This window comes from Macaca nemestrina, chromosome 3 (genome assembly GCF_043159975.1).
Source record: "Macaca nemestrina isolate mMacNem1 chromosome 3, mMacNem.hap1, whole genome shotgun sequence".
Lineage (NCBI taxonomy): Eukaryota > Metazoa > Chordata > Mammalia > Primates > Cercopithecidae > Macaca > Macaca nemestrina.
In genome coordinates, this window is record NC_092127.1 from 130,657,791 (window position 1) to 130,685,245 (window position 27,455).

The 27,455-nt window shown below is 33.0% G+C and overlaps 1 protein-coding gene across 1 annotated transcript in view; it reads right to left on the reverse strand.

Annotated features, from left to right (window-relative positions):
- Window positions 1–360: 360 nt before the first annotated feature.
- LOC105463604 (ubiquitin like modifier activating enzyme 6) overlaps window positions 361–27,455 on the reverse strand; it is a 73,269-nt gene continuing 46,174 nt past the window's right edge. Inside the window, exons 16-33 of the mRNA XM_011710811.3 lie at window positions 26,873–26,951; window positions 25,621–25,701; window positions 22,188–22,265; window positions 18,796–18,977; window positions 16,858–16,963; window positions 15,726–15,815; window positions 15,540–15,620; window positions 14,648–14,776; window positions 13,133–13,184; window positions 12,984–13,047; window positions 11,733–11,802; window positions 10,321–10,392; window positions 9,646–9,763; window positions 8,295–8,488; window positions 7,116–7,243; window positions 6,216–6,303; window positions 5,916–6,010; window positions 361–2,229 (exon numbers count right to left, since the gene is read on the reverse strand). Coding sequence (XP_011709113.1) covers window positions 2,094–2,229; window positions 5,916–6,010; window positions 6,216–6,303; window positions 7,116–7,243; window positions 8,295–8,488; window positions 9,646–9,763; window positions 10,321–10,392; window positions 11,733–11,802; window positions 12,984–13,047; window positions 13,133–13,184; window positions 14,648–14,776; window positions 15,540–15,620; window positions 15,726–15,815; window positions 16,858–16,963; window positions 18,796–18,977; window positions 22,188–22,265; window positions 25,621–25,701; window positions 26,873–26,951 — 1,843 coding nt within the window. The 3' untranslated portion in view covers window positions 361–2,093. The remainder of the gene's footprint in view (window positions 2,230–5,915; window positions 6,011–6,215; window positions 6,304–7,115; window positions 7,244–8,294; window positions 8,489–9,645; window positions 9,764–10,320; window positions 10,393–11,732; window positions 11,803–12,983; window positions 13,048–13,132; window positions 13,185–14,647; window positions 14,777–15,539; window positions 15,621–15,725; window positions 15,816–16,857; window positions 16,964–18,795; window positions 18,978–22,187; window positions 22,266–25,620; window positions 25,702–26,872; window positions 26,952–27,455) is intronic.

Here is a 27,455-nt window from a genome sequence, read left to right on the forward strand (position 1 = left end):
TACAGAAATAAAATAATGGGAATTATCATTAACTTCATCCTGCCTTTCTAGCTTAGTAGAACCAAACAGAAGAAATTATAGCAATAACCATTAACTATAGAAAAAAAGTAATGGAAAAATGGTTGCAGGTTTAATCACAAAATGAATTTAATTTTTGTTGATTTTGTTTTATATGCTAAAAGACTAATATCTATAAATATGCACTGACAGCATCGTTCTAAATTTACTTCTGAAGAGATGTTGAGACTTCAATAAAATATAAGCAAGTTACTGGATCATATTCATGGATTGCTGAATGACTACCCGGAAAATATCAGTTACTTTCAAAGAACACAAAACGAAGTTGAACATGGAAAAAAGTCTTCTTTGCAAAAGTCCTTTTATTAGTCCTATCCTCTAAAATTCCAAGCCACAGAGCCTTGATATTCCTGGATTCTGTTTTAAGTAACCTTAATTTTAAATATGACACTTGGGATATGCACAATGGGAAAGGGTAGGCTATGTGAACAAAATTTAATTTATTTTTTCCAAAAGTAAGTCATTTTCTTTAAATTCATCCTATCCACTTTTGCCCACTTCCCTATGTACAGATAATCCTTTAGTCATGCAAATTCACTCTCCACTTCCACATACATTTTCCCCACTTTGGTACTTTTCAAAAGAGGGAAACAATACAGCTGGTTGATAAAGTAATTTAAAGTATTTGTAAATGAAATAAAAAGAAAGTATAATACATAGTGTAAAAAGATACCAAATTGGAGTAACACTGATGTTAATCTAGTTTTTTATTTAACAAAGTACCTACTAATGTTCTGAGAAGGAGAGTAGAAGGAAAGGAGCTAGAGGGAATGACTTTCTATGGTTAAAAAAAGCCAATTGCTTAGAATGCATGATAGTCTTAGTTATAAAAGAATCATTTACTATTTTCACTGAGTTTACAGTGTTGGGTACTACTGTTTACATCATTTTAATGAAAGTACTTATAAAAACATCTGCAATAGTTCATATCAGAAAACAGAAAGTTTCTCTCAATAAAGACCTTAAAAAATAAATTTTTATCTTCATTAACTCCCTTTCTCGGAATGGGAATGAAATAACATGCTTCTCTTTAAAAAAAAAAAAAAAAAAAAAAAAAAAAAATTTAATACCCTAATGAGGTTTCTGAAAAAAAAAAAAAAAAAAAGACTACCCTAGCAATAATGTTTAACATTCTACTTTTCATCTATTTCTAAAGACACTCCCTTTATAAAATCTTTTAGTTTTATATATTAGAACAATCAGGTTTAGAGTCTCACATAAATAAAATACCCACATTAGAAGGCATACTGAAGAATCAAATGGTTAGCCACATTTGTCTGTTCATATTCACGGATTCTCTAAGAGCGTTGTGTGAGTCCATATAATACTGTTCACATTTAGTCTAAGTTAATATGTCTCATCTGACCTACTGCTCCTACAACACTGATGCTATCAACAAAATCCTGATTTGGGGGACACAGTGATATAACAAACTCTGGTTAAACCAGCAGAGGTAACAGGACGATAAACTGTAACTGCACAATTTAAAATGTCCACCCTTCATCCACCACTACCATACCTCTTCTTCCCAGTGGCATTAAATTCTCAAAGCCTAATCATATGAGAGGTGCAGGGTGCCAAACACTATTTGTACAGAAAATCAGTCTTCAAGACTAAACAAAAAAGAAATTCATAAAATAAAATAAAACTTTTTGGATAGTTGCATTTGTTGCTTTCAATTTCTTCATCCATATCTGTTCTGGTCATACATATTTTTTCCTTCTTTTTATCCAGAGAGATTAATACACAGATTAATACACAAAACTTTCGTAAACGGCATTCCAGTTCAAAGTTGCTTGTGATCATAGCCATGTGTGAACCGTTAGACAAGTGTATACTATGCCCCAAAATGTTTTATAATTCTTCAGTGCAGTTTCTTACTGATGTTTCCCTTAAAATTAAGGCTTAATGAAAGAGAAATCCATAGTATCATGAGCTGATTTTTTTTAGCTTCTGAATTAAATGCACTCTTTCCAAAATTAAGTGGTCCTGGAGTAACATTAAGACAACCTGTATTAATCAGTGTCATGACTGAAGTAGTATCTTACTGGAGGTCCAGGCAAATCTTCATCTCCATCAATGTCTGGAGCAAATGACACAGTAAGATCCACATATTTCTTTTCGGTAGAAGGTTTTACAAGTTTATGCATTCTAAGAAAAATAAGCAAGAATGAACACTTCGGTAAATTCTATAAAATGAAAAAATGATTTGCTGACTAATGCCATCCAGAGAACCTGGACTTGTATCTAGACTTTAACATCTAATAATAATCTGCTTTCATATATTAATTTTCCTTTACTAAAAGGTCTGAACTCAAGACACTCATTTACCTAACAGTGAATAAATTTGGACACATTGGTCATGATAAAGAATACAAACCATTTATTAAAAGACAAAAAGGCTCAGCGTGGTGGCTCATGCCTGTAATCCCAGCACTTCGGGAGGCGGAGGCAGGCAGATCACCTCAGGTAAGGAGTTTGAGACCAGCCTGGCCCACATGGCGAAACCCTATCTCTACTAAAAATATAAAAACGAGATGGGAGCAGTGGCACATGCCTGCAATCCCAGCTACTCAGGAGGCTGAGGCAAGATAACTGCTTGAACCTGGGAGACGGAGGTTGCAACGATTTTAAAAAATTGATTCTCCTCCTAAACTTCCTCTTAAGTGTGGAGGCATCATAAATTCAAACATTTCTCTGTAAACAGTAAAAAAGCAAGCTAGAATTTAAACCTTAAAATGCAAGCTAGAAATATGAAATAAAAGACATTCTCAGCTTTTTCCCTTATATCCAATCTTTATCCTATTTACTGAAAAAATCACTCTTTGCTATAGTCACTACTGCCTTAAATGAAGTCAACATCTATATATCCCTTAGATAATTATATTATCTTATTATCTTCTAGCTAGCTTTCTCTAGTCTCTTTTCTACCTCCAATCTACACTGCTCCTAGAATTCTCTTAAAATATAAATTTGATGTATTCTCCTGCCTAATAATGTTATTTATTATACACTGTGTACCTACTTCATGCCAGGCTCTGAACTACGTAATCGATTTAATCCTCAGTAGCTCTTTCCATTTCACAAAGATATTTTGTCTGGTACATAAACTTTTCATTCTTTCCACCATTCATGATTACCACCTCATGCTTGAGTCATTCCAAAAAAAAAAAAAAAATGTGAATTCTAAATTCCCAAATTTAGAATTTAGTAGGAGTTCTAAATACTACTCTTAATTTATCCAAAAGATACTTAGGCATCCTAATGAAGATCAATATAAGGCAAATTAATGCCTTAGCTAATATAACAGTAGTTTTACTTTTGTATGTATGCTCTTTTTAGCTGCAAAGACTGTTGTTTTTGCCTGGAATAATCCTTCTTCAAAGGTAGCTCAAATGAAATCTACCCTGAACTAGAGGTCTGAGTTAGCACAATACTCTGTAAAAATTTTCATTATCACAGTTATTCAATTATACTTTAATGATTAACATGACCAGAGGTGAGACCTAGCCAGGCCACTGTCTCAAGAGTTACAAGCAGAGGGAACAACTAAAGCAAAGGTCCCACAATGGAGCATCATTAGAGTGAGTATTCAAGGACAAATAAGGAGGCCAGTGTAGCTGGAATATTGTGAGGGCAAAGTAGGGAAGGAACTTAGCAGGATAACTAGGAATCGATTTCCTTTAATAGACTGCTTGAGGGCAGGGCTTGATGAACATGTATGATAATAAAATATTAACAGGACTAACATTTGTGGAATACTTCTTACGTGCCATTACACTATTAGCCCTTACTATTATTTTAGTGTTCAACTATGAGCACAATCATCCCTATTTGTGGACTTGCAGCTTTTTGAAACTAAGTTTCAAAAGCTACTCCAGGTAACAAAACTAAGTAGCTGAGCAAGAATGTGAACCCAGGTCTTTCTAAGTCAACCTCACGCTATTAATCACAATCCCACTGACTGACTGAACGTGTTCAGTACTTAACGGGTACTCAATAAATACTTGCTAAAAGGACAATCTAGTAAAATGAAAAATATTATCATGCTGGAAGTTTCAAATATTGGCCAAATCTTAAAAGCATTTTTAAATAATTTGCCGCAAATTTTAAACTCCACTAGTCAATACACTTTATGACCACATACAGTCCACTGCAGCATAAAATAAAGGAATTCTAAACACTACTCTTGCTTTCTCCAAAAGATACTGAGCGATCCTAATGGAAAACAATATAAGGCAAATTAATGCCTTAGCTAATAAAATAGTAGTTTTACTTTTTAAGGTATAAATAATTCAGACTGGATTATAATTTAAGAATGATTAACCTCAACTGATCATCATAGCCAATAGATATGTTAAACACAGCCATCATGCAGAGATTCAATTACTCGTCTGACAAACATTTGTTGATAACCTTTTATGTGCCAGGTATTTATTATCTAAGTGCTTGAGATACAACAGTGACAAGATCAAATAAAGATTCCCACTCCTGTGAAATACATGTTTTAGTAGCAGGTAAATAGCTAATATACAGTACATGGGCCGGGTGCGGTGGCTCATGCCCGTAATCCTAGCATTTTGGGAGGCTGAGGCGGGAGAAATCACCTTAGGTCAGGAGTTCAAGACCAGCCTGGCCAACATGGTAAAACCCGTCTTTACTAAAATTACAAAAATTAGCCAGGTGTGGTATTGGGTGCCTGTCATCCCAGCTATACTCAGGAGGCTGAGGCAGGAGAGTCGCTTGAACTCAGGAGGCGGAGGTTGCAGTGAGCTGAGATCGCACCACTGCAATCCAGCCTAGGCGACACAGTGAGACTTTGCCTCAAAAACAAAAACAAAAACAAACAATAAATATAAGCAAAATACACAGCAGCACAGCAGTCATACGACAGTAATAAGTGCTCTGAAAAGAAAAAGTAGAGAAAAGTAAAGGGGACTAGGCATACTAGACTGGGGCCAGGGACAGGTTGCAATATTAAATGAGGCCTCTTTAGGAAGTGCAAAGACCAGGGGTGAGACTTGGCCACATCACTGTCTCAGAGTTACAAGCAGAGAGAACTAAAGCAAAGGTCCCATGCTGGAGAATGATTAGAGTGAGTATTCAAGGACAAATAAGGCCAGTGTAGCTGGAATATTGTGAGGGGAAAGTAAGGAAGGAACTTAGAAGGATAACTAGGAATCATTTAGAGCCTTGCAGACCGCTACAAAGACTTTAGTTTTCTTTGGTTCTTTCTTCCTTTCAGTCTCTGCTCAAATGCCACCTTAACAGGTGAGACTACGACAGGCAGAGGGAAACTACTCAGTATAATATAGCAACTCAACACCCCCAACTCCCCGTATTTCCCATATTTCCTTTTCCCTTTATTCTTCTTTAATTTCTCCATAATACTTACTACCACTTAACATACTTGCCTTATTGTTATGCAAACTCCTTAAGTAGGAAAGAACTGTGGTTTGCTAACTGCTATCTCCCTAATGACTAGAACAGTACCTGGCACACAGCTGGCACCTTAAACAATAATTTGTTGAATAAATGTGATTTGGCAATTTGATTCCTCATAAGCCTGGTCATTAAGTGTTTCAACATAAGAGACGGATCCACTTTTACTTAAGTGTACTGACAAAATCAGGTTTCTAAACCTATTAACTGAAGAGCTGAATCTCGAGAAGTAGTCTGTTGGCCTTCACCTGGCAGATTTACTGTCTTTATTAACGTCATTAGACAAGACTAATGCTTTTATCTGAATTATAGTAACCACTATATTTAATTTTTTAGTGTGCAACAACTTATTTTTAAATTCTTGTTATTTGCTGCATATAACGTTGAATACTTACGTTAACTTCAATCTTTTTGCATGACCAGGCATTACAGGAACATAAAGCATTTTGACTCCCTGTACCACCATTGTTGGCTCAATTCCATACTTCTCCTAAAAGTGAATATCCAAAAAAGAAACGATGAAAGCCTCGCTCAAACATAAAATGCTTATTTAACATTGTTCCTAAACAATGTTTTATGACCAGTAAAAAAAGCAAATTCATGCTAAATATAACTTCCAATAAAATTATAAATAAAAACAAAACAGAAAACAGACATAAAGCTACTAATGAACCAAATGAATAAAAGTATCTCACTTTGACTGCATTTATGAAATCCAAGAGGGTGAAATCTTCTTTTCCATGTACAGTCCATCGATCCCAAATTGTAAATGATATTTCATTTCTGTTACAGAAAAATATTCAGAACAGAAACATTGTAATTTTCTTCCCTTTAGTGATGATACAAGAAAAAAAAAAAAAACAAAAAACAAAACAAAACAAAAAAACACTTCCAGAAGTCCATTATTTGTGATTGGGCTAGAAATTAATGTGGGGAAATAAAGGATAATATACCTTCTAAAATATTCCAATCTTATTTCCCTATCACATCATATAGATAACCACTTTTAATCAGTACCTTGCTGATCCTTCCAGTGTCTCATTATAAATCCGTATGTTTTAGCAAGAGAGAGTTGTCTCTCTCTTTTTAAAATGGCTGCATGGGTTTCACTGTGTGGATGTTCCAGTCCCCTGTTACTGGACAATTTTGTACTCTCATTAGAAATGTATGAGAGTGCCTCCTTTCTCACATCCTTGCTAAGATAGGTTTTTTTCAAGTTTTTGGTTGTTGCCAGTCTGAAAACTAAAAAGTACAGGCCCAGGAATTGTTCTGCTTTGTCACAATCTTATGGAATTCTTCTAAATCTCATGACCTACACAGTCAGACACCAGGGTACCTTCTAATTCATCTAGCAGACACAGATGAAACCGTAATGCCAAATAATGTGGCAGATAAAGTATTGTAAGGGTTCTTTGGCTTCTTTAGTCAGAAATATTTAATGAAGATGAGGTTTGAGCTGATCTTGAAGTGATGGCAAGAATTTACACATACACAATAGAGGGAAAAAAGAGGTGAAGCTAGTATTTTTTCCTTTTAAAAGGTAAAGTATTTTATTTCATTCTCATTATACAAGAGAAATAGACCTTCATACATACCTGATTTTAGTTTTCCTTACTTCAGATGTCTCTGTAAATACTATAATTGGAATGGCTAAGTTAAGAAAACAATTTTTGTAAGCTTCAAATGGATAGCCACCAGTTACTTTGATCATCTCCAAGGCAACCTAGATAAAAGAAGGTGATCTGATAATATAAATAGCCTAAAACTATCTGTGATTTTTAATTGGATCTATTCAATTTTCACAAGTTTTCAAGCATTTCTCTGTAGATAGTAAAAGCAGCTATAAGACTAATGTAAATTTCTTATAGCTCTCTATACTTTTAGTATATTTTATACTTTCAAATCTTCAACCTGCTCTATACATGGTAACAGTTATTTAAAAAAATATTAATTCAACCATATATTCTCCCTACTTTGAAAGCACATGCTAGAACTCAAAAAACACAATGGTCTAAAATCACTTAATACAGGGATAAATAACTACATAGCTTCATAGATAATTATATAGAGTAATGATGTAATATGGTATAATAACTAGGGCCGCACTTAAAGATTCTGAATCATTATGAATACAGATTAGGGAAGTTCATTTTATTCAAGAAAAACAGAGTACCTGCTTTGTATGAAAGACGTAAAGATCAGTGAAAAGATTATTGCCTATAAGAAAAATTATACTCTATCTTGAGCTTATTTTTTATTTTAAAAATGTATATTTAGGGCCGGGCGTGGTGGCTCACGCTTGTAATCCCAGCACTTTGGGAGGCCGAGACGGGTGGATCACGAGGTCAGGAGATCGAGACCATCCTGGCTAATACGGTGAAACCCCATCTCTACTAAAAATACAAAAAAAATTAGCCGGGCATGGTGGCAGGTGCCTGTAGTCCCAGCTACTAGGGAGGCTGAGGCAGGAGAATGGCGTGAACCCAGGAGGCAGAGCTTGCAGTGAGCCGAGATCGCGCCACTGTATTCCAGCCTGGGTGATAGAGCTAGACTCCATCTCAAAAAAAAAACAAAACAAAACAATGCATATTTAGGTAAAACTTCAAAATACAGATGACTGCATTTTCAGAAAGTATTTTGAAATTTTAAATTATGTGATCTAATATCTATCCTTCCCTCTCTAATATCTCTGAGTGACTCGGTTGGTATGATGGGGAAGTCAGGGAAAAAGCAATGAAAAAGGAGCATTTTTATTCAAGGAATAATAAACTTACCAAGCCAGAAACTGTAGCAGTGGTTGTTGCAATAGCAGGTATAATTTTACCAGCTACGCGTTTTGTTTTAAAACGGTCAGCTGGTTCAATGCTGTACATTTTGGCACGAAGATTTGATGCAGCTGTGATGAAATCTATGTGTCCATTATGATCGTCATCTTTTTCAAATGAAAGCACTGCCATCTGAAGGTCACCTGATTATACCAACCAGAAAAACAAAGTTCCATAGCAAGCAGTAAAGATTTTAATAGGTAAAAAGCAATGTGGGTTTACTAACTTTTAAAGATTCCTTTCTATATTTTTACATGACTGAGTAACATAAGAATAATCCAGGCAACTAATATTGAAGGCCATGAAAACAGCTTTTCCCATGATTAAAGAGAGCCAATTTTTAAAATTAAAAAATAAAAAGAAAGAAAATGATAGTTTTAATGCCACTAAACTAGAGACGTTTCTGTATTTAAAAAAAATTTTTAATAAATAGCAAAATAAGGAAGTTGTATACTGCACATCTGCTATCAAGTGGTTTACAAAAAAAAGCCAACATTAGGTATAGTTCAAAAATTTATTCCACAAATCCTACTCTGAAACATTTTCCCTCTGGTAACTAAGAATAGGGTCAGTTGGTCAAATTAAAATAAGTAATTTCTGAAATCTTTGTAGATCAGTGGTTCCCAAGATCCTTCTAATTATTGTTATTCTGGGTTATTTTTCCTGAAATTCTACTGGTCCATGCTTAAAATCCCAAAAGTTTGGGAACCACTAATTTATAAAACTAAAAGACGGTGAGCAGGTCAAAACAGATGAGTGTATGGCTGTTTGTAAGGAATTAAAAATTCAGTTTTCCTGTATTTTTATATTTAAGTCCATCTAGCAAGGAAGTGTATATAGGTCATTCTGTATTCCCTATCAGTAATTATGAAGACTAAGAACCTAAGAAGAGTTCTGTTTATAGTTCTTTATCCTAAAGTGATTTAAATGGGTCTGTCCAAAGATTAGTTTCCACAAGGACCCCATTAAACTGAATTTTTAATTCCTTAAAAACAGAGCTATTCATTCATGGTTTTAGACCTGCTCACCATCTAAAGAACTAAAACAATCAGAAAAACAATAACAAAGCAGTTAATGTGATTTGGAGAATTAGACTTCAATCTTTGAGGGCAATAGTGGGGAAAATGATGAATTTAGTCACAGTTAAAGATGAATACTGACTTTAATATGATCATGAAATCAATCAATACTATCATCATTATTGTTGCTGTGATTAAATTCTATAAATTCTTAGGTGTAGAGCTTGGTGGAAATGAAAACTCACCCAGTTTAAAACATTTTTATAAAGATTTTCCCTTACTTTTGGTGGCTTCATTAGATAAAATAGCCTTTTCTAGTTGGAAAATTGCATTCCTCTCATCTTCACTGCTAATAGGAACGTGGTCCGGTTTCCTTGCAGTTTCATCAGTTTGAACAACCTTTGAATATATGAATATAATTTTATTAATGTTATTTCCTGCATCTAAGTTTGGTTAGTATTTAACTGTTTTATCAAATTACAAACAGAAAATATTTTCTCTCTATATTTTCATATTATTAATCAGTGGTCCAATTTATTTTATATGTTCCTTTAGAAAGTATTATGATATTATTCATGTATGTATTTTATTATCTATCTTCTCACACAGGTATGTAAGCTCTATAACAACAGGGATCTTTATGTATCTTGTTCACTGACAGAACTCCAATATATCTAACTTTTAATACCCACGATGATATAGTGGGCATAAAAAATATTTACTGAGTAACTCATACAATCTAACTCCATACTGATCTTTTTAAAAATTCCACACTAGAATAAAATAAGTATTAATCAACAGTTTGTGATTCTGACAAATCTACTTTAAACTCAAGTTGCACTGACAAGAGCAAGAGCAAGAACCATTCGTTGTGATATTCTCCAAGTTTAGAATGGGACTTGATACAAGTCCAAATTCCCAAACCATTTGCTGAATGAATGAATTTTTAAACATACCTTATTGGAAGGTTTGAATTCCTGAATCTTTACTTCTGAAAGAATATTCAAGAGGGCATCTGCTGATAAGTCCTGTTTTTAAAAAAGTGATTTTACCAACAAACATTTTCTTCTATTTCTAAATTCTAAAGCTAAAAATATCCTACAAAAGGTCCTTAATCATATTACAATATGTGAACACTTCATTATCTGAATATGTAGACATCCATTTGAGACATTTACCTTTATTTCTATAAAAATATCCCCCCATAAAGGTTATGGGGGAGGAGAAGGTAAGGGGTAAAAAAGTACTTATTAGTCAACAAACTTGAAATTTTAGTCCTTCTGCAAATTTTTTAAAAGGCAGTTTTAGGACTGGTTGTAAATATAAAACTGAGTGACATGATCAGTCAGTTTTAATTCCCTTAGCTTTATGTTTTATGTTTTTAATGTTTTACAAAGTTCCCTGAAGTAAGTTATACTCAGTAAGTAAAATAAGTAAATGGAATTCATACCTTAAGAAAGAGGGAAATATTTAAATGATTAAAGATGAACTTAGATGAATTTAAAGCTATGGGTTGCATTTACATTTATCATTGAGAAGCTGTTTGGCAAAAGCTGAGACATAGTGCTTTTGAGGTCAATTACCACACTTACCACGAAATGACCACTGATTTTCCCAAAAAGAATATCAGACTGAATGCCACTATTTTTACCAAATATTTACAGTTTATTTGTATGAATTCCAAAAAGGATTAATCTAAAACAGACATTGTTATCTGAATCCAAAATAGCCAATATTAATTATGGGATCTGATTCATATTTCTCTGTTCAGTGCACCTGAAAGTACAGCAATTTACTTAGCTAGAACATGCATTTGTGAAGAAAAGAGACAGATGCCTCTCACATAAAACCGTATTAGGCTCTTTAGATGTTAGTCAATGAACATGATGTTTAAGAGAATGAGTATGATGCTAAAGTAAGAAATGTCAATATAAGGGAGCATTTTCAGATTGCCTGAAAAGCACGTAAATTATTACAAAATAAATCAAACAAATGTTAACAAAGAAAATATCTTTGAAATATTTCAAAATTGCGATGAAATGGTTTGCTGTGGCTTTTTAGAATAACTAGGATAACTGAAGCTGATAAGCAAGTTATAAATATTTTTAAAACAAAGTTTAACTGCTTTTAACAAATAATGCTGTTTTTCACTGCTTCAACTCAGAAAGAAAAATCCGACTTCTACTTAGCAATACTGCAATGAGCTTTCAGCTTCCATTATGTTAGTATGGGTAAAAATACAATAAAAATTCTACATCAAAAGAATGATTCTTACAACAAATAAACATGTTTTGATGCAATTAGTACATCAGTCATCTAATTCTAATTTGGTTTTGCATCACTTGCTAAGGCTTAAAGAATATCTTACCTCTTCTGTAAATGGAATACAATATACTGTAGCATATAGTTTTGCAGCATTCTGAAGGAAACTGAGGTGCCTTTTGAAATTAAAAAATAAAGCAAAATTTGAATGCACAGTTTTAAAGATGATATTTACCTCATTACGAACTATAGCCTTTAAATGTAGTTTGAAGAAATATAACCACAGAATTATTATTTCAGGATTTTTTTTTTTAAGTTAGACAAAAATATTCTGGTCTACACCAAAATACTACAGAAGTTATAAAACACAAAACATCGAACAGTTATTCTTGAAAACACTTAACATTCAGGTAGTGATCATGACTACCTTGGGAAGAAGAGTGAGCGGACAGAAGCAGAAAACTCAGACCAGTGAACAATAATTCATTTTAAGTCATAAGAAATATTATATATTTGTTCTTAATGAGTATATATCAAGTTCACACTAAGTAAATGTGTTTATTTAAAAACAAAAAAAGAAAGTCTTATAGAAGAAGCAGTCCAACATAAGGTGACTGGAAGCCTAAAACCACCACCAGATAAGAAAATTAAGCATGGACTTATCTGCTGAAAGTAAGGTTAGTGAAGGCAAGCTAAGTGTTTAAAAATATATATACATAAGTTTGAGTGCGGTTGGTGGGATGCACATGTAATCCCAGCTACTTGGGAAGCTGAGGTGGGAGGGTTGCTTGAGCCTAGGAATTCAAGACCAGGTTGGGCCACATAGTGAGACCTTGTCTCTTTCAAAAAAACAACAAAAAAGAAAGAAATAGAAAAAATATACATACACACACACACAAGTGTGAATCTAACGTGTATCTAATATAGTGCTTCGAGGTATTCACACAAAGACCAACTCCTTTGAAAATAATTTGAGATTTAGGGAGTTATTCAGTAGTAATTATTTCTTCCTCCATATAACTGAAGATTCTTATATTTGATTTCATTAAATGTAAAAACAAATTGTCATTTTACTAATTTATGGATAAAGTAAAAAAGGTGATTTTGGTTTCACTTTAGATATTTATTATAAATAATGAGATTATTTACCATGTAAATGAATGGATTCACATTTGTGTGGGAAGGGTTGTGGCTGGCTTTCCTGGTCAGAATGACTTGTTAACTCTTAAATGAACAGGGATGAAATAATTTAACATTAAAGAGCCTAAGGGTTTCATTCTGCAATGTACAGTTAAGGAATTTACAGTGAAGAAATACATAATAAAGGATACATATCAAACTAAATATAAATACTTACAAAGGTTCGTTTAAATCAAATTTTATTGGAGAGGGTGGCCTCTTTGGTGATTGCCAAAACAAACCTGGCAAAAAGATATAAATGTTATTTTCAATGTATGTAGCCAGTAATAAATGTCATTAAAATTTATTCTCAACATTTATACTTACTACCATCTTTTAATCGTATGTCCAGAGGGAAACAGTGAAGAAGCTGAAGAGCCTAAAGAAAAAAAAAATGAATTAAAGACACCCACTACTTAATATTATCTGAGAAAAAATATTAAAAAAAATTTTAAAATGTTGTGTGTAGTAAATATACTCACATGCTTCAAAAATCAAAACACATTAAAAGATACACAGTGAAGTCTCCCTACCACCCTTGTATTCCATCTGTCCATTCTCCTGTCACTGCCCCTCATAAATGAAAAATCTAAAATATCACTTTCTATCACTATTTGTAGGTTTATTGGGAGGTGGTATCTATAGCAAACAAATGTAGATTACTTCACTCCTTTTTATATAAATGGTGGCATATTTTACATGTCATTCTGTTCTTTTAAAAGAGCTAATACTTAAATAACAAAACCAGAAAAAACACACAGTACTTTGTATTTTTGAAATGATAACATGTTTGAGATTTGCTTCAAAATCACCTAGGGGAAGGTAAGAATGAACGGGGACGGTGATGAAACAAGATTTATCTATGAACTGATAACTGCTAAACCTGGGTGATAGGTAAATGACAATTACATTAGAGTTCATTATACTATTTCCTCTACATTTCTATGGCTGAATATTTTTCATTATAAAAAAAGTTTTAAAAAAAATCACAGAAGATAAGAACTAAAGAGTCCCTTAGATTTTTGAAAAAGGGGTCACTGATAACCATGTTAAGAACAATTTGCAGAGTAATGAGCAAAGAAGTCAAATTTACTGGGTGAGGAAGTGGTAACATTGAGTAGTACAGACCACTTTTCCAAGAAGTAGAGCTCTGACGAAAGTAAAAAGACAGAAGTAGTATAAATGAAATATTTTTAAGTGGGGTGTGGTGGCGTGTACATGCAGTCTCAGCTACTTAAGGGTTGAGGCAGGGATCACTTGAGCCCTGGAGTTCCAGGCCAGCCTGGAAAACATAGGGAAACCCCATTTTTGTTTTTTTGTTTGTTTTTTTTCCAAGTTGTTTTTAAGGAAGATGAACTAAAGAGCCTAAAGAGAGGGAAAGACTAAAGAGAATGCAACACACATTTCAGCAACTATATTTAACTGGAGGTAAGAATAACAGCTAATATTTAGTAATTTTTTATGTGCCAGGCTCTGTTCTAAATGCTTTATAAGTCTTACCTCCTTTTATCCTCACCACTACCTTACGTATTAGGTACAAATTTATTATTTCTATTTTACAGATGGGGAAACAGACATAAAGAGTGATTATTGGATATGGGTGGAAATAGCAAAATCCCAGCAAAATTTCTGACTGAATACGCCTATTTTCTCAGTTTCTTGCTTCTTCTATTCTTAATAAACTTCTTTTAGATTAGCATGTGTTCTCATTTAACTTACTACTAACTTCTGAAAAGCTTGCCAAAAGAAAGAATATACATTTCAGGTCAATGAAATTAATTTGTTAATAACTAAATAAGCCAAGTTCAGACCTTTTCTTAATGTCTCACAATGCATACTTACCTTATGGTTAAAATATTTTTCAAACTTTAATCTTGCTAATTCTACACACTGGGACCAATTTCTAGGTCTTCTGCTAAGTAACTTTATAACTTGAAAACAGCCTTCTAAACTGTGTCCACTCTGTATCTTCTAGAATGGGAGAGAAAAAAAAAAAAAATCAACATATTTCCAATTACAAACATATATACATCCCCCAACAAAAGTTAGCCTAAGTTTGAAGTGTCAACTCATGTGTTTTATGCTTTTCTTTTTTCACCTCAAGCTCCTTTTCCTTCCTTCTTTAAGCTCTTTCTTTTCTGTTTGAGAAGGGGAAAGGTAAGAAATAGCACACAAAATTTTAACTCTGATTTCTTATCTTACAAATTATCCTCATATTTTCCTAGCTCTAAGTTATTAGTACTATAATATATGTACTTACTAAAAGTGCTATGAATATTTGATACTAAAAAGTGGGCCTTGTTATTATATTAAAAGAAAGTGAGAAAACATCTTTAAAGTTGCCTTCACTATAAGAGTAATAAGTCTTGGAGATAATTGTTCCCTCATGAAATTTTAACTAGAACTTACCTCAATTTTTTCTTTCCAAAGGGCTTAATAAAAGCCCTTCTATTATTTGTAGCCTTTCTATCATAATTATCATATCTTTATTAGCTTGAACCATATGAATTGCTGTTTTGTGAGTTAAACATGGTCAAATATTGACAATTCTGTATAGTTCAACCAAACCAAAAGGATAATTTGTGACCTAATTTCAAGATTCCTTATGTATCATTTCACTTTTTATATACAATCACTCTTTATGGAGGTAAAATAAATCACTTGTAGATGACTTGAAAATAAGATTACACTGACACAAAGTGTTCAGCTTGTATTAAAATGTAGTGATTTTTACCTGTAAGACTTCTTCTGCAGATGAATAGGTTTGCCAAAATTTGTTAAACAATGAAGGTTTGTGGGAAAAGGAACTTTCAAACTGTAACAGAGAAAAGGAAAAAAAATTACAAATAAAAGGCTGTTTAAAGTCAGAAATATCTTCTTTCTCACTTCAAAGAAAATAAATTTAAAAAGGAATTTTTACCTTATCTCTTGCCCACTGTATGGTATGTTCAATAGCAGCTGGAAAGGATTTTAGAGTACAAAATGGTATTTCCTCTTCTGGGGGATCCCGCTAATTTATAAAATATGACCACAGATACTTAAGGAGCAGCAATGACCAATTTTTATTGGTTTAATTTACTTTTGAGCTTTAAGGCTATTAAAAATCCAAAGATAAATAAAATCCAACCAGACATTTTTATATCTTCGCTCTCTTAGGCAATAAGAGAAGTTAATTCTTTTGACATTTAACCTATTTGTTAACAGCTATGTAATGCCAAACATGAATCTTATTTATTATTTGTGTACTCATTTAAAGCACCATGTAGTACTCATGACACACCATCATCTATAAATCATTTTTTTCTTCATGAATCAAGGTGAAATGTAAAGTTTTATAACACTCCCTGCTTTGAAAAGTAATTCAGGAATACCCAGTATAATGCTCGGAAAAGCATGAGTTTTTCCATAGAGAAAAACATCTGGGAGCAGAAATACGTCCTCAATGCTTGATACAGGTTTCTTAATCTTCTTTCTCAATACTTATAATACTTATATTCTACAAATTTTTATTTCTTAAAGTTTTATTTTCTTCCCCTCTTTGACCCAAGATTACATACTTTTCATATTTTTCAACTGATAAATTAAATAAATGGCAAATACCTAAGTCGTTTTTTTGTGGATAAAGTACCACTGAAGAAATCCACATTCTATTATAGAGTACATTTTGCCTAGGTTTATTGTTTACCTAATCTAAAATGGCTCACTTCGTCTCAGCAAGCGAATAAAATTTTATGTCTTTGTTGACAGTTCTAGTCTCAATCTAATAGTTTGTTCTTATCAAACAATCTTAAACTCAAAGGGTATTAGAAAACTAAGCAGCTCTGAGAAATAAATAGTAAACAGTAGAATAATGCTCCAGAAACAACAGACACAAAATTCTGATAATTAAAAAAAAGTTCAATTATATTTTAAAAAATGTACATGCACATATGTATGAACATCATTGGCACAGCAAACTCAGAAGGATTAGGAAAGCTAAATCAAATTGTTGATCAAGACAAAAATTATAAGACATAAAGAAGACATTTATTTCAAAATACTGATTCACTTACATGACTATTGTAAGATTCAGTCAAATGTGGTACAATAACTTCAGTGTGCCCCTTAGTGCCCATTGTTCCAGAATCTAAGAGAGGCCTTAGATTTGCTAAGCAACGACTATTTGAAAAGATAACAAGTAAAAAACAAAAAAGTGAGCAATAACTTGAAAAGATAACATGTAAAAAACAAAAAAGTGAGCAATAACAATGTAACGAAAGGACATCCTACTACTTTCTATTGACCATTTCATATACTGATCACTTCTTGAATGCAGTATTTTAGGAAAACAGATACAGTACTATCAAACAGTGGATCAATCCTGTTCCCCTATTCTGCACTATATATACAAATTTTGTTGTTCAATCTAGTAATTTCTCTCTTTCCTACTACTCGTACCTAAATCTGGGACTTTCTTAACCTCTATCTCTCGGTTAATTCCTAACAGTATTACTCCTTTTCCCTTGCTTTATATTTCTTCTTTGGTTATTTTCTAACTACAAGTTATATCACACTATCTCTTCTCAATATTTTCTTTATCCCAAATATTATTAATCTTCTTTCTCAATACTTATAATACTCATATTCTACAAATTTTTATTTCTTAAAGTTTTATTTTCTTCCCCTCTTTGACCCAAGATTACATACTTTTCATATTTTTCAACTGATAAATTATCCTCTGATAATATGTCTGCTCTACACCCTAACATTGAGGAGTCATATAAACACGTAAGGTGAACACATTTAAAGTCATATTTAAGGAATACTTAATAAATGACATCATGTGTTGGGCACTGAGGATACAATGATGGAAAGTAAATGGTCCCTGGATGAATGATTTAGTGAGGACACAAACATTAAATAAATATGTATACCAGTAAAAGTAAGTGCCATGAAGGAAAAAGTACATGGTGCTATGAAAATCACCATAGGAGGATCTAATTTAGAATTTGGGGGAAAAGAAAGTCTGTTTGGATAAAGAAATTTAGGCTGAAACTGAAAGGATGAAGAAAAAAAGCTAAACTAGATGAAGAGTAGATAAGGAGATTAGAGATCAGGAATGTTAAAGCAAGAAAAACAGAACTTTCTGAGGCTGAAGAATATTATGTGTAAGTCCCTGAGGTAAAAAAGTGCTGAAGGCCTGGTAAGAACTTAAAGGCACAGACAGAAGGAGCGGGGGCAGGTCAGAGCTGCTGCAGGTAACCAGCATGAGCTCGCCTGGTAGAAGAATATGAAAAAACAGAAGAATACGCAAACAGTTAAGGGAAAGTGCCAAGACGATGGATTTTCTCCTGCTGCCCACAAGGAGAGGGACTTGGAGATCATGGAGGTGAAGCAGAAAAGGGAAAACGAGAAGGAGGAGGAACCTAAGTAGCTGTATGGTTTGGTGTCCACCCCCGTGCCCTTCGCCCATGGGCCTGAAGCCAGTCCCACCACAATCATGTTTCCTCCTCTAGTGCTCAGAGGACCCAGTACTGATGGCATTCCCTTTGCCCTGAGTTTGCAATGGGTACATTTTGTTCTTGTCAGGTAGCCTCTCTCCCTTGGGCCATTTCTTGGGGTGAAGAAGTTACCCCTTCTGTGTTTTCTATTGCAGTGGGACTTCACCCAAAGTATTAAAAATAGCTTTATAATTCAGAAAAAACAAAAGACAGCCAAAAAACTGAAAAGCACATACAGCTAGAATAAGGGAGCCAAAGAAGACTGGTAAATGTTACCCTGGCGTGGTGAACAGGGAAAAGTACTCCATGATAAACATTTAGGTTATGATACAGATTTTGAATTTCATTCTAAGTATAATGGGAAATCATCAAAGGGTTTGTGTTTGAGGAGTACTACATTAGAAACATAAAGAATAAGCAGGTAATTCCATAACTTTTCAATAAGTAATGTGGGAAACAGAAGTGAAAACTAAAGATAATACTGTAGAAACATGAATTTCAAGAACATACCTGTCTACATATCTCCTGGCTTCCACATTATCTAATGCTGTAATAATTATATCTTGTTTAGTACAGAATTCATCATTGTAAATGGTCTCAGTGGCTGGACATACTTTGTTCAGGTGTGCATCTATCTTTATCTGAGAATTTATTTTCAGAGTAGCATCAGCAGCAGTATAGCTTTTAGGTTTCTAAACAAATAATATAAGCAGAAGGAATATGTTAAACAACAACAAAAAAAAAAGGACTATGATTTTTCTATATACTCCAGAGTGATAAGAATGTGTTAAGTTCAATCACAGTCTATACATATATATATATATATATATATACACATATAGAGAGAGAAAGAGAGAGAGAGAGAGAGAGAGAGAGAGTAATGAGACCAGTTTTCATTTTTGGCTTGTAGAAATTACATTCATTGTAATCACACTACATTAATAATGCACATTAGTCTAAATAATTTACAAATTATTAATAAAAATCTAAACACCTTCTATCTCATAGTTAAGTACTTTACAGTTCTTAAAAAAAGTTAAAAGTCCAATCACAACTTTTCCCTAGTAATAATGTTTGACTTGGTAAGTGCTTAGAAAAAAATGATAACACACTCAGTAAAACATTGGAAATCAACTCTGCAGAAGATAAGTTCTTAGAGATATGAGAGTTTAACAGTTTGGTACTAACATTTTAAAATTATCATTAGTTCTGGATGGATATATTTTCAGAAATTATTTGTGTTTCAGTTTTATAAAAAAGAGTACAGTAGTTCCTCATCTGCCTTCCACAACCCCCAAAAATGCCTAAAACTACAGACAGTAACAAACCCTATATATACTATGTATTTTCATATACACACATATCTATGATAAAGTTTAATTTATAAATTAGGCATAGTAAGAGATTAATAACAATAAAACAAAACAATCAGAACAATATACATTAATAAAAGTCATATGAGTATGGTCTCTCCCTCTCAAAATACAGAATTTTATTGTACTACACTGTACTCATCTATTTTCAGATCCTGGTTGACCACGGCTAACTGAAACTGTGGCAAGCAAAACTGTGGATACCACTGCTAAGGGGTACTACTGCACTCTAAATATAATTTATTCTTTATTTTCTTAAAATGATTTAGTGACTTTTTAAATCGTGATTGTTATTTCAGGTGCTGTCACTGTTCATTTGCATTTGCTTTGGCACTAAACATCTTTAGGCCATTTTTTAAATTCACACATCTAGTTTTAACGGTATTTCTGTTTCTTCTCACATTGTTAGGTTGACACATTTCACTTATCAGTGTTCTAAATGTACAAACAAATGAAAACTTTGTTAGAACTCAGTAAAATAAGAATGAACAGGCCTTTATAGTTCCTAAGTAAAATGCACCAAGTTAAGAAAAGACACTTTGCAACATATTTTAGTTCACAATGGACCCTGTTACTTTCTCTATTATATTTGGATAAGGGAGGCAATTAGATTAACTATGATATCTGTTTTAGTTACTTTCTGTTCATGACATTACTAAGTTTAGTTTACTAAGACTTGCAATGAGTTGTTGAACAATAAAGAAAAATCTGTTTTGTTTTAATTTTTCAAAAACTTTTTTTAGGGTAGAACTGGTTTTTCCCTAGGTTGCCCAGGCTGGTCTTGAACTCCAAACCTCAAGCAATCCTGTGTTGGCCTCCCAAAGTGCTGGGATTATAGGCGTGAGCTATTGCGCCTGGCTGAAACATTTCTAAAGTAAAAGCAAATCTGCTTGACTAATGCAAAAGCAAAATTGACAAATGGGATCTAATTAAACTAAAGAGCTTCTGCACAGCAAAAGAAACTATCATCAGAGTGAACAGGCAACCTACAGAATGGGAGAAAATTTTTGCAATCTACTCCTCTGACAAAGGGCTAATATCCAGAATCTACAAAGAACTCAAACAAATTTACAAGAAAAAAACAAACAACCCCATCAAAAAGTGGACGAAGGATATGAACAGACACTTCTCAAAAGAAGACATTTATGCAGCCAACAGACACATGAAAAATTGCTCATCATCACTGGCTATCAGAGAAATGCAAATCAAAACCACAATGAGACACCATCTCACACCAGTTAGAATGGCGATCATTAAAAAGTCAGGAAACAACAGGTGCTGGAGAGGATGTGGAGAAATAGGAACACTTTTACACTGTTGGTGAGACTGTAAACTAGTTCAACCATTGTGGAAGACAGTGTGGCGATTCCTCAGGGATCTAGAACTAGAAATATCATTTGACCCCGCCATCCCATTACTGGGTATATACCCAAAGGATTATAAATCATGCTGCTATAAAGACACATGCACATGTATGTTTATTGTGGCACTATTCACAATAGCAAAGACTTGGAACCAACCCGAATGTCCATCAGTGATAGACTGGATTAAGAAAATGTGGCACATATACACCATGGAATATTATGCAGCCATAAAAAAGGATGAGTTTATGTCCTTTGTAGGGACATGGATGCAGATGGAAACCATCATTCTCAGCAAACTATCGCAAAGACAAAAAAACAAATACCGCACGTTCTCACTCATAGGTAGGAACTGAACAATGAGAACACTTGGACACAGGAAGGCAAACATCACACACCGGGGCCTGTTGTGGGGTGGGGGAAGGGGGGAGGGACAGCATTAGGAGATATACCTAATGTAAATGACATTAATGGGTGCAACACACCAACATGGCACATATATACATATGTAACAAACCTGCCCATTGTGCACATGTACCCTAGAACTTAAAGTATAATAATAAACAAACAAAAAAATAAGTGCTGACAAGGATGTGGAGTCACTGGAATTCTCATATATTGCTGGTAGAAAGGTATATAATAAAATGGTAACAGTTAAAAAAAATGCTTTTTTTCCTGACTTAAATATTTTGATCTCTATAAAACAGGAGAAAATCGAGAACAAGCTTTATTTTACCATAAAAAGGGATGTTGGTCAAACGATCAAAAGAGCACAAAAATTCTAAGTGCTAAACTTTTATCTGATTTATGACAAAGATAAAAAAAGACAGTGCTAAATTTGCTAACTACCAAAACCTCAAATTAGAAACATATTTCTATATACTTACTTTCTAAAATTAAATGTCAACAAACCCTGGTGATTACAAAATGAAAAAAATACTGCCTGTTTCACAACTCAGGTTTCAATTCCAAAATCAATGCAAAGATCAATATTGTGCATTAGATAATTTAATATTTTCCCCTTTGTCATACCCATTAATTGATAATTTGAAAGATTCTAATAAAATAACACATGATTATTCAATCACTGTTTTCTATTTATTAAAAAGAAACTCTACTCTTTTTTGTATAATACACGATTTAAATTTGAAACAGAATAGCAACATACCTGTATGTGATGAGGACGAAATAGGAACTGTCTATTTAAGTTGGATTTCTCTATCAAGTCAGGATCTGTAACTGTAATCTAATATCAAGAAAATATGGCTGAAATTACATAATGGATAAATTTTAATCTATTTTTCTTTTTTCAGTATGACTAAAAAAGTCCTGACAAATTATTCTAAATTAGTCTGGTTGGTAAAGGTTATAATGATACAAACACTCCTAAATAGTTACCAATACTACTCTTTTATATTTTATTTAATTGTAATTAATGTTTTACATAGCACATCAAACAAAATAGCTGAGACCAACTGCAATTCCTGTTCAAAACTTTTTTCTATTATTCATAACAAAACAAAACTTTTTAGAACTATGAAATGGATTACCTGCAGAGGAGCTAGTTCTTCTTTCTCAACTGATATTTATTCTTAATCTCAACTAATTTGGGAAGAATGCTTATATATATCAATTTGAAAGGAACTCTGGCTAAAGCAGAGGTCTACAAACTCTGGTCTTGAACTGCTAACCTCCTAATTAGGCAGGCTGCCTATTTTTGTAAATAAAGTTTTATTGAAACACTGTCATACCATTTAAGAATTGTCTACTGCTGTTTTCATGATCCTAGGGGCAGAACTGGTAAGTGGTGACAGAGATCTTTGGTCTGCAAACCTGAAATATTTGCAATTTTGTCCTTTAAGAAAAAGTCTGCAGACTGTCATTCTAAAGGATGCAAGAAGAAAGCAAACTCAAGATAATCTGAAGAGTATTCAAAATGCATTTGCCACTTTAGCATTTTAAACAAAATTTGCCTAGATGTAGAATGTCTCAGACTATATTCCACATTCATTTTCTTTTAGTTGTTATTTCCCTGATATTTTTAATATTTCTGTGTAATTATGCTAGGAAGTGTCTCTTTTAATGGAAAAAAAGTCAAACAGAAAATATCTTTTAACAAAAAAGCTTAATCAATTCACTGTTCACTGATATTTAGGCTTTTTCTTTCCACTTCCTCCAATTCTGCTTTTCATTCCCCTCTATTTTTGCCTTGTGCTAGACTGACCAAGTTTTCTTGATTCCTACTGCCCCCAGCTCCCCAAACTGGAAGCTAAGTGCCTCATGTTATGTGGTTATGCTCAAAATTTTAACATGCTTATGTGACTTAAGATATAAAATTAATTAAAATTTCTATCCTCCTGAAAACCGAGACTATCTAAATCATTTAATTTGGAACTCTCCAGTCTGCTTTCCATGAGATTAGTTACACTTAAACTTTTAACTATCTCACTCTAAGGTTTTAAAAATCAATACTTACGTAAATCAAAGAATGCCGACAAATGCCTCTACATACCTTTTACACACTGTCCACACAACCTAACATCTTTCAGTAAGAACCAGTAAGTGTTTGTAATCTTTCATCATTTTATTTGTCGGCTATCTTTACTTTGCTCTCCCTCTCGAACTGAGTATGGAAATCCAGGTTAATAGTAATTTTCCCTCACACTAAGATATGCTTCCATTATCTTCTATCTATTGCTGATGAAAAGTCTATTATGCAATCTCTTTTTTTAATCTTTGCTTTTGATCTGTTTGGTACTAGTATATCTTTCCAATTTGAAAACACTTGTCTTTCTTTAACTCTGGGAACTTTTGTCATTATCTTTGGAATATATTGCTTCTTCTCCCTTATTTGTGTCTCTGGAAATTCTACTAGACCTATGTTGGACCTCGCAAACGCATTCTCTTTCATTAAAAAAAGGATATCTTTCTGCACTACATTCTGGGTATTTATATTTATCTTTGATTTGTCCATTCTCACCTCAGTTATATTTAAATTTTAATATTAGTGATTATACAGAAATTCTTATTTGGCTTTCTGTAAAAATCTCAGCACCCTTTTTCCCATTTCTAGTCCTCTTAATCTCTGATCATTTTTAAAATTAAAGTTTGTTATATTTTCTGTAAAATATTCTATTATTGGTAGCACTTCTATTATCTATAATTCTTAGGAGACTAATTCTTTTATTTGCCATGGCTGATTCTTGCAGTGGTTCCCTTTCTAGTGAACAGTCATTTTTTAATCTGAATCATCTTTAATGAAGGCTGACTTTTTTGCATAGTCCTGAGTGTGTTATTATCATCATGATGCAGTTTTACATTTGTTTTAAAGGCTGTAAGTTTTAGTGGTCTTAAATTTGTTATATTCCTTTCTCTGCTTAAAGTTTTTACATGATATAATTTTGGACCCCTTACTCCGGTGTGGTACATGCTCTGAGTCTCAATTTCTCATTAGTGACTTCTGTTTTTACTTAAAGTTTTGGACAGACATTCAAGATAGAAACACTTGTAAGTTCCCATGGCTTTCAACTTAGGACTTTTTCTTCTCTCTTGGTTCCTGGGACCTGGGAATTTCTCTTTTCAGCTTGGTTACAGTACACTTTAAAAAAACGTATACAGTAAGTCTGTGCGTTTCCAGTAGTATAGAAGCATGTCCACATTAACTTACCTTGTTTTGTCATCTGAAATCAGTAGGTTTCTTCATTACAGTTATTTTCCTGACCTTTATATACTCATGTGCATCATGAATTTCCAAGGAGTTAAAGTAGTTAGGTGATTCCTAAACTGATGTAACCAAAGACTTTTTTTCTTTTTAAAATCACCACAAGTAATAGTGGTTTGTGGAGCAGTATTTAGGAAATGTTAATATAAACATAGAATATCTGCCTGTAACTATGATAGTAATGTATGCTCTTTTGAATTGGAATAAGCTAAGTTTAATAAACTTTTACAAAAGGTGAACTATCATACAAATTTTAGCCATTTAATTAGTCTTCTGTTAGTCACCTTGATATATCTATGAAATCACCAAAGGAAGATAGTTTATCTTAAAGGGCAAACAGCACCAGTGAAATAAACTTCTGTTTAAATATATGACATGGCTTGCAATTAACTCACATTTAGAGTCTTAAGAATTTAAATTGTACACTGAGATTTATATTTTTCCCACTACTTTTAATACTCACTAATTGAAACTACATCTGAGTACTCTGCAACTTTGTAATGTTAGCTTCACTTATCTTAAACATTTAACAATAAACACTATCTGACAGAAATAACAACATATTTTATAGTTTGCAAAGCCCTTTCACATTTGATCATCACAATAACGTTATGAGATAGGTAGTACAAATGTCAGTTTCACAGTAGTAGAGAAGGAAACTGAGAAAAGAATTAATTTGCTACAAGGGAAAGAGAAGTAATTTGCTACAAGGTAACATCAGTTTCGAAAAGTGGTCAGAAGGGCGTCAGAATCTTCCAATTTTTAGTTTAATGCTCTATTTTCAAAAAATTGATACTTCAGATTTATTCAGTCAAATACAGCTGAAAAATGGGCAACAACAGAAATATAAACTTTTAACTCTCAAGGATTGATATCTTACCATTCCTTTCTCTTTGCTTGTGCCAACACCAAGTAAAGCAAAATTTTTTAACATTTCACAGCCTATGGCTCCACACCCTACCTATGGAGGAGAAAAACGGTACATATCAGATTAAAATAATCTGACCATTTGTAAATTATTTTACTTTGAAATATTTACCAGGTTTATTTTACCACTGTGTTTCAAAGAAAAAAAAAAGTATAAATCAAATAAGCAAAAGCATAATTTTATAATTTCTTTAAACAGAAGACATTTAAAAATTCCAAATAAAATTTAAACATTGAACTGCTTATGTAAGATAGAAATAAATGCAATATAATATTAGTACAACATTAAAAAAAAGATTCCTCCCTTTTGGACATTTCTCAAAACTCCTTTTCTGAATAAAACTATTCTAAGACTTCTATTATTATCTAAAATTGATAATACTAGATTCCATATGCATGTAAAAAGCTCAATAACAGTTGATTTTCAAAACATTATTTTAAAGATGATTAATGAGAATATGCAGTAATTTTCAGGGCTAATTATAATAATTAAAACAATAAATGGCAGGGAGTTGTTTTATGTTATTGGAGAAAATTTCCCTGCCAATGCACTAAGACAATTAAGAAATACAGAATAGGCTGGGTGAGGTGCCTCAGGCCTGTAATCCCAGCACTTTGGGAAGGTGAGGAGGGCGGATCATGAGGTCAGGATTTCAAGACCAGCCTAGCCAATATGGTGAAACTCCGTCTCTATGGAAAATACAGAAAGTACCTGGGCGTGGTGGCACGCCCCTGTAGTCCCAGATACTCGGGAGGCTGAGGCAAGAGAATCACTTGAACCAGAGGCAGAGGTTGCATTGAGCTGAGATCATGTCACTGCATTCCAGTCTGAGTGACAGAGCAAGATTTTGTCTCAAAAAAAAAAAAAAAAAAGAAAAGATACAGAATACACTTACATATTCTTTCATTTAGTGAGAAAAAAATAAAAAACCCACCAATTTTCAAACATATTTCTAGAAAATAATTTAATTTTTTAAATTATCATATTCATATTTTTACTTTAAATATATTAATTAGACCAGAGGATGGAAAACTTTTTCTGTAAAGGGCCAGGCAGTAAACAATTTCAGTTTTACAGGCCACATGGTCTTGGATGCAACTACTCACTTGTACTCTACACACTTATACTCAAATTTGTTTTAATGAATTAAGTTGATATACGATAGCAGTTTGAACATACTATTCCCATGATTATTCATACTTACTAAGAAGATGTTTAAATTTTGCAGTTTCTGGCACAAAGTGTCTCCAATGCAGGCTCTTAAAGCATCATATCTATCTCCCCTGAAAAAAATAACACATACCAAAAAGCAGAAATAAAAACCATTAAAATTAGTTTCACTGTCATTAATACCAATTTAATGTTGTACTTTAAAAGGAAATATTCTTTAAAAGTTTCCCCTAACCAATCTTAATTGAAAAAGAAAAGCCCCCAAGAAGAAATCCATTTTTCCTTTTTCCACTTGGCTTAATAGTCTAAATACAAATGACTTAAGTGAAGGTAACTTTGGTTTATCTAGAAAAAAAATTTTCCTAAGCCAGAGATTTTTAAGAGAAGTTCTTAGAGGAATCTATGGATGGGCTTTGGAGCTGATAACCCACTTAAATCAAAGGCAGAAATTTGGGTTATGTGCATTTTAGGGAGAATAATTCTAAACTTTTCATTCTCAAAAAGATTTATGACCCAAAAAGGTGAAGAATGACTTATATAAATAAAGACTGCAGATAGCAGTTTTTTCTGTCTAACATCATTACGGTATTTTAAATGCTAACCCTTCTCATGGCATA